Source organism: Opisthorchis viverrini, assembly GCF_000715545.1.
Source record: "Opisthorchis viverrini unplaced genomic scaffold opera_v5_2, whole genome shotgun sequence".
Classification (NCBI taxonomy): domain Eukaryota; kingdom Metazoa; phylum Platyhelminthes; class Trematoda; order Opisthorchiida; family Opisthorchiidae; genus Opisthorchis; species Opisthorchis viverrini.
The window spans coordinates 3,173,339-3,181,895 of record NW_008751658.1 but is presented as its reverse complement, the minus strand read 5'-3'; the positions used below and the strand labels follow the sequence as shown (position 1 = coordinate 3,181,895).

The following is an 8,557-nucleotide window of genomic DNA, read 5'->3' as shown; positions in this document are numbered from 1 at the left end:
TTCTTTACCCTATACTCAACGTGAATTGAACCGTTCTAATCTGAAGGGACAATATACTTTCGTAAGCCAGTTCATTTCACTTCATTAGCAAATCCAATGAGGCTACCGAACACTCAGTCAGAGGCTTTCCAGGGGGTTGACGTATAGTTTTAATTCAGCTGCAACCCCACAGAGCCTACCAATCGATCGACGATATAGAGATAACCGAAAGACCGGTTATCTTAACAGGTCCGACTATATATGTGATGTCTGGTAGGGCAATCCAGTTTAATCAGGTTAGGGGATTCAAGAGACGGGTTTTCGGTTGATGCAGGTTGAATTATCCAGCCAATGGACACTAAGTGACATAAGCGTCAAGTCGACCTCTTTCTTGGTTCCAAAATGTTCCAGTAGATCTTTTTGAACACAATGCATAAGTGGCTGGAAATGTTCCGGCCCGTGCAACCTTGCCTTGAAAATCTTGATAGATGAGGTCCTACATAGTTGTTAGATATGGAACAGCGTCAAAGCGGTTATGTCCGGTTAGTCTAGACTGTACGTAAATCTCTAACTCCCAATGTAATGGTGTGAAAATAGAAAAAGTTGAGTAATTGAGACCAACACGGCAAGCAATGAGCGATAAGCTCTAGTCATTTTTCTCAAGTTCTGCTTATGTAAACTTATTTTGTTCAACCGCTGTGATAGCTTCAGTGAATTCCGTCTTGAAAATCATACCAGCAGAAGACAAGTGGGTGCCATTTGGGACTTGGTATTATTCACTCGTTGTAAGTTTTCTTTAACTTATGTTTGTACGGGATGATTCATCCACTCGGCAGACTCTATCAACATTTCCGTGCGCCTGTTCACTAGTGGTTCCACCAACGGCACTTTGCCAACGGCAGAAAGCGTCACACTAACACACGCACTCTCCGATAAATATCAGACAAAATCAGGTTCCCAGCAAACACAGTCAGGTAGTCTACGGTGTCCAAAGTGCATGGCAAATATGGTGGCAACCCACCAAATTGCATGTGAGACACGACCAAGGTTTCGACAGAGAGCACAACCACCCGAACGCACATAAGAGGCAATGGTGTCCTACAGACTGGTGTACAGAAAAACAACAAACTCGATCAATTTAACTTACATAACAACAGGCCCAAGGCATAGTACTTATCTGGTGTTTGAAGAATAAATCGTAACCAGGCCGTTGGATCCATCACGACACCGTACCTGTATGAAAGTGAATAAAGTACCATCACACTGAGTCAACACACGTGAGGCGATTCGATTCAAATCGGTGCTCCCAATGCCTTCATGGAGGATAAGTCTGACTGAATTTAGGTGGAGACTACCGCAACAGAAAATGTATTTGATCGGTGCTTCAGGTGTTCCCTTTCATGAAAATCGATGTAACTTTTTATTCAATGTATTGTTTACCTAATTAGTTCTGGTTCTGCTGACAAAATAAGAGGAAATCACTCTGCACCGAGCAACACTCATACAACTGGCGTCGCCATGACATTTAAGTACTACTTTTTTCGCAAAAAAAAGTAAATTTGCCCGTTTTTCCAGGATAGCTTCTTCAGATAAGATGAGCGTGAATAATTTTGCTGCCCACTGGTCTAGAAATGAACAACGTAAATGTGAAAATTAGGAGGACTGCCAACAACAACAAGCCGAGACCAAAAACATCGAGCACACAAAAACGGATAAATTAGCTAACCTCTATCGCCGAAAATCAAATATTTTTGTGCGGAAAACGGAAAGTTTCAGGGCGGGACATATCGGTTCCATGCTAAAACTCAGAATAAACTCCAAGGGTGCTAAATTCTTTAGCAATAGTCCAATTATTTTTATCCGTATGTAAAATGTGACTTTTAGAATGTTCATAAAGCATTCTTGACAAGTTTCCCGTGATAAGTTCCTTGAATTTTTGTCGTCATCACTGCAGAGCCTCCACCAGCTATTCTACACACTCTTCGGAGACTTGCATTCTTCTCGTATTGTCATTCTAAAGCTTACGTACTACGCCTATATATATATATATATATATATATATATATATATATATATATATCTTCAATTACAGAAAGTGGTGAATCATAAAACGATTCTGAATGGCGCAATAAAACATACAGTAAAGGTATCAATGAGAACACGTTCATTAAAACAACTTGCGGTGATTAAGTAACGAAAGTTGACACGACTGTTATCATCGTATATTCCATGGTGAAAAGTTTTTGCTCTCCTGGCTTTCTACCAAACTGGTAATTCCTCGGCCCCGAGTGAAATCCGCCCTAAATACCAACTTTAGCCTCAACAATGTGTCTTCCTGATGGTGACCACAAAGTTGGGGAATTCATTTTGTAGAGGGCACATAAAGAATGGAATTTTTTGCTAGCTGATGTCTTACTGACGCAAATGGAATTGATCAGTTCGGTTTAGTTCAGTTCAGTTCACGGAACACAAGCAGTGTCCAAGCTAAGAGATTCCGGCTGCCACAGATTGGAGAACGGAAGTTAGGATGGTGGTGCTGGAATACGACGGTTCCATGGATTCTGCCCGTCGGTACAAAAACTCCAACGCAATTCCTGTTTGGCATCACTCTCAGGTAGAATAAGACCAGTAATGTGACATGATAAAGTTACATTCAACGGAAGACAGATTTAGTGTTAGCCAGGCTACAGCAAGGGCTGCGTTGCTGTATGGTTTCTAAACATGGCTTCTGTGGACAGATGATGTGAAGCGTCTTCAGGGTTTTGACCACGGATGCCTCAGAAGCGTGGCCTGTTTTGGATGGCCTCAACGGATCAGTAACGAGGTGACTAGAAAAAGGTTGTTTGGTTGTGCAACAGGTATTTCAATCACGGAAAACATCCAGCATCATCAGTTGCAGTGTTTCGGCCATTTGCTGTGCATACCGACACACCGGTACCGAGACGAGTGTTGTCCTCCTTGCCTCATTTAGAATGGCGCAAACCGCGAGATGGACAACATACAACTTGGCGGAAGAGTGTGGAAGAAATCATTAAGAGTTTGGGTGTTGTCGGTATTGTATGCCTCCCAGGAAGGAGTGTCCGTGACCCAGCCTGCGCTTGACTGAAGACATTGCACTTAATGGCGGCTGCCCAATGTCAGTGGCATTTGTGCTGTCAGTTTCTTTCCACGTTGTTTGATTGAGCGCCTGGATATGGAGACACCTCAGAATAAATTACATCGGAAAGTACAAAGTTCGCTCATTCATCCATTAATTTTCTTCTTTTCACTCTAAGGTTTTAAATACAATTAGATGAATACAGTCATATGCAAACCAATTTGGTTTTCACGAGGGACTCAACTGAATCTCTCGTTTATGATATTCAACAGTTTTCAGCAGCCTTGTGAGTAGCTTCCTTTATGAAAATAATTAGATGAACTTTGTGACTGTACGGCAGTGAAGCATCGGTGTAAATACTGATTTTGCTGTATCTAATGATGATGATGATGACAATGATTTACTGCGATGTAACAGTTCAAGGTGATTTCACACCCCTCGTTTGGTGGATTAGAACAAATCAAAAGCGGACTCGCTTCGCTCAAGTAACATACGACTCTTGTGAATGTTGTGTTCCTTATGCTCACGTTAGTGCAAACAACAAGATTCGGCAACGTAACGGTGGATACATAGTGTTCATTCTTGTTCGGTAAAATCCGAAGTTTGTCATGTAGTTGATGGTCAGCATAATCCTATCGTTTGATGATTCACCAGAATCCATTTAGTCGTGATCTACTTAGAACGCGTGTCTATCGGCAGGAATGGACGTTCACGGGATTTGACAAAGACCACGCAAATATACGGAATATTTGACGAAAAGGTAACAGGAGGTTAGAACTACATGAACGAACTTGATATCATAGAGAAACAAATGATAGATTAAAGCGTCGAATCTCAGAGCCAAGAACTGTTCAGTATGCTGTCACGTGGATCGCGATTGGCGCTAATGTCATGTGTGTTAAATCCAGGCAAGTTCAGACACGTGAACGGATGAAGCCCGCATGTCTCGGATCATTTACTGACTTCATGAAAGTCAAACTGTCTGTGACCTAGAACGGATGAGCATGTCTCGGATCATTTACTGACTTCATGAAAGTCAAACTGTCTGTGACCTAAACGTCGGGTTGTTCCAGTTAAAGTCAAGTCACAGTCTCGAGCACTTTCACTAAAATACAAAAATTTACAATGCCCGAACTTCTCTAAATTTTCCACGCTGAGCACTAAGAAAGCATCAGAAATTTCAAGACTTATTAAGAACTTGCGACAACAACACAGCTCCCAAAACGATAAGGTTGTCACTCTGCCCACAAACCGGAAGGCCAATCAGTTGCTTCCCCTCAATCTAGTTTTGGCTGTGGATTGAAAGTGCACTGCTGGCTCATTTGAGATGGACTGTCAGTCGATGGTATAGATATACAATATGTGAAAGCCTGGCTTATTCGAGTGCACGTTATAAAACGAATACATAGAGTTAGGATCGAATTGCTGATCTCTTGCTTATCGGATGGACGCTGTACCAGTTGCTAGACTGCGAACATTGCCAAATGTCAGGCATATGTTCTTGAGATCTTGAAGAGTTTGTCCGCGCACTTACCTAGTGAATTAACCGTTAACTCTGAAAGTGAATCATTCATATGGAATCCACAACAGCCAAGGCCTCGACACAAAATGATGCGGACAACCAGAGGGTATCGACCGCAGTGATGCAAAAAGAATGGGTTTGGTGAGTCTTGGTTGAAGAGACAGGTATACTCGACTGTAAAGACACCCGTGCTCGGTAATAAGTTCAGTTGTTTGCGTTAACCAAGAAGGAAGGTCAGGAAGGTCACATTCCTGATTACCCCAGAATAACCGAAACCTACTGAGATATTCAAACTCGACTGGATGCCGATCAGACAGTCCTGGATCGGGATCAGACAGTGCACTTCAAAGTATAGCGTGAGATATTTGGATGAAAGGCAGACAGTGCGAAACAGTCTTGAATCAAGGTCAGACAGTAGCCCCCTGAAATATTGCGCAAGGCTGTCGTACTTTTCGCTTGTTCGCAATAGAACTGTTGTGTTCCTTGTCGGCTGGCCTTTTTTCCCCGTACTGGGCACTGGGGCGGGGACAGCAGACACATATAACAGATTGAAGACAGATTGAACTCAGAACCATGACAATAACTACTGAAGCGTTGAAAGAAGTTCTGCCACGACAACAAAATCAGTTTGAAGCGGCACACTTGCGTTTGGTGAAAACCTTGACGCAGCAACTCAAAATTCAACCACCCATATTAAAACTCAGTCGACTCGACCGCCAACAGCATCACGGAGTTTCATTATGACCCTGATGCCGGCCTAACTTTCGATTCGTGGTTCGGACTATACGAAGCTATTTTCCAAGTCGAACTGAAGCACAAAGATGATGTCTGGAGAGTGCACTTGTTGATCAGGAGCTCAGTACAACTGAACGCGTGCCGTATTCCAACTTCATTCTGCCAAAGAACACTCGAGATCTCAGTTTTGACAGAATCGTGCAGCAACTTCAACAATTTTCGGTGAGCGCTCGTTTCTGTTTAATATCCGCTACAATGGTACGGAACAAGTGATAAAGGGATCTAAAGACTATATCACTTATGCCAGTAGAGTTAATCTTGAATGTGGACAATCCAGGTTATCTATCATGACTGAAGACCAGTTCATTTTCAAATGTGGCATTCAGTAGCATTCAGTGATAGCAGAGCGAGGCTAGTGAACTAGACTGAGCAATCTTCCCAGGTAACGCTGCAGTCCATTATTCATGAGCACCAGCGCTTCTTGAATCTTAAACACGAGACGGCCATGTTGGAGAGACCATTATCCAACCCTGCGGCACATGTTTTCAATATTCGGTATCCCGGAAACTACCGTGTTCGACAATGGTACTCAGTTCACATCTCACCAGTGTGTCGAATTTGTTCGACTACATGGCATTACACATGTTACTTCCTCATCATTCCATTCGCAATCTAGTGGTCAAGCTGAACGGTTCTAAATGCGCGTTTACAAAAGCAGAAGGGGAAAGGAACATGGCAGAAGTCTTGGATTCGTTCTCGCGGAATTACGGAGCAACTCCTTATCCACAGTCTCCAGACGGTCGCTCTCCAGCAGAGGTTATGATGAAGAGTCGGTTGAGTCTTGCCCACAACGCTATCCTGCCAACACTCAAGTTTTTTTTCAGTCACCGACAGGAGGGAACCCAACGTTCCCATTCATCCATTAATTTTCTTCTTTTCACTCTAAGGTTTTAAATACAATTAGATGAATACAGTCATATGCAAACCAATTTGGTTTTCACGAGGGACTCAACTGAATCTCTCGTTTATGATATTCAACAGTTTTCAGCAGCCTTGTGAGTAGCTTCCTTTATGAAAATAATTAGATGAACTTTGTGACTGTACGGCAGTGAAGCATCGGTGTAAATACTGATTTTGCTGTATCTAATGATGATGATGATGACAATGATTTACTGCGATGTAACAGTTCAAGGTGATTTCACACCCCTCGTTTGGTGGATTAGAACAAATCAAAAGCGGACTCGCTTCGCTCAAGTAACATACGACTCTTGTGAATGTTGTGTTCCTTATGCTCACGTTAGTGCAAACAACAGGATTCGGCAACGTAACGGTGGATACATAGTGTTCATTCTTGTTCGGTAAAATCCGAAGTTTGTCATGTAGTTGATGGTCAGCATAATCCTATCGTTTGATGATTCACCAGAATCCATTTAGTCGTGATCTACTTAGAACGCGTGTCTATCGGCAGGAATGGACGTTCACGGGATTTGACAAAGACCACGCAAATATACGGAATATTTGACGAAAAGGTAACAGGAGGTTAGAACTACATGAACGAACTTGATATCATAGAGAAACAAATGATAGATTAAAGCGTCGAATCTCAGAGCCAAGAACTGTTCAGTATGCTGTCACGTGGATCGCGATTGGCGCTAATGTCATGTGTGTTAAATCCAGGCAAGTTCAGACACGTGAACGGATGAACCCCGCATGTCTCGGATCATTTACTGACTTCATGAAAGTCAAACTGTCTGTGACCTAAACGTCGGGTTGTTCCAGTTAAAGTCACAGCTTAGTCTCGAGCACTTTCACTAAAATACAAAAATTTACAATGCCCGAACTTCTCTAAATTTTCCACGCTGAGCACTAAGAAAGCATCAGAAATTTCAAGACTTATTAAGAACTTGCGACAACAACACAGCTCCCAAAACGATAAGGTTGTCACTCTGCCCACAAACCGGAAGGCCAATCAGTTGCTTCCCCTCAATCTAGTTTTGGCTGTGGATTGAAAGTGCACTGCTGGCTCATTTGAGATGGACTGTCAGTCGATGGTATAGATATACAATATGTGAAAGCCTGGCTTATTCGAGTGCACGTTATAAAACGAATACATAGAGTTAGGATCGAATTGCTGATCTCTTGCTTATCGGATGGACGCTGTACCAGTTGCTAGACTGCGAACATTGCCAAATGTCAGGCATATGTTCTTGAGATCTTGAAGAGTTTGTCCGCGCACTTACCTAGTGAATTAACCGTTAACTCTGAAAGTGAATCATTCATATGGAATCCACAACAGCCAAGGCCTCGACACAAAATGATGCGGACAACCAGAGGGTATCGACCGCAGTGATGCAAAAAGAATGGGTTTGGTGAGTCTTGGTTGAAGAGACAGGTATACTCGACTGTAAAGACACCCGTGCTCGGTAATAAGTTCAGTTGTTTGCGTTAACCAAGAAGGAAGGTCAGGAAGGTCACATTCCTGATTACCCCAGAATAACCGAAACCTACTGAGATATTCAAACTCGACTGGATGCCGATCAGACAGTCCTGGATCGAGGTCAGACAGTGCACTTCAAAGTATAGCGTGAGATATTTGGATGAAAGGCAGACAGTGCGAAACAGTCTTGAATCAAGGTCAGACAGTAGCCCCCTGAAATATTGCGCAAGGCTGTCGTACTTTTCGCTTGTTCGCAATAGAACTGTTGTGTTCCTTGTCGGCTGGCCTTTTTTCCCCGTACTGGGCACTGGGGCGGGGACAGCAGACACATATAACAGATTGAAGACAGATTGAACTCAGAACCATGACAATAACTACTGAAGCGTTGAAAGAAGTTCTGCCACGACAACAAAATCAGTTTGAAGCGGCACACTTGCGTTTGGTGAAAACCTTGACGCAGCAACTCAAAATTCAACCACCCATATTAAAACTCAGTCGACTCGACCGCCAACAGCATCACGGAGTTTCATTATGACCCTGATGCCGGCCTAACTTTCGATTCGTGGTTCGGACTATACGAAGCTATTTTCCAAGTCGAACTGAAGCACAAAGATGATGTCTGGAGAGTGCACTTGTTGATCAGGAGCTCAGTACAACTGAACGCGTGCCGTATTCCAACTTCATTCTGCCAAAGAACACTCGAGATCTCAGTTTTGACAGAATCGTGCAGCAACTTCAACAATTTTCGGTGAGCGCTCGTTTCTGTTTAATATCCGCTACAATGGTA

At 43.0% G+C, this 8,557-nt stretch overlaps 1 protein-coding gene across 1 annotated transcript in view; it reads right to left on the bottom strand.

The window, feature by feature from the left end:
• The window catches only part of T265_00228 (hypothetical protein), a gene marked incomplete at both ends in the record, with an annotated part of 42,650 nt that extends 39,704 nt beyond the window's left edge, over window positions 1-2,946 (bottom strand). Inside the window, 2 exons of the mRNA XM_009163936.1 lie at window positions 1,153-1,212; window positions 2,912-2,946. Of these exons, the coding sequence (XP_009162200.1) occupies window positions 1,153-1,212; window positions 2,912-2,946 (95 nt within the window). The remainder of the gene's footprint in view (window positions 1-1,152; window positions 1,213-2,911) is intronic.
• Between the last annotated feature and the right edge of the window lie 5,611 nt (window positions 2,947-8,557).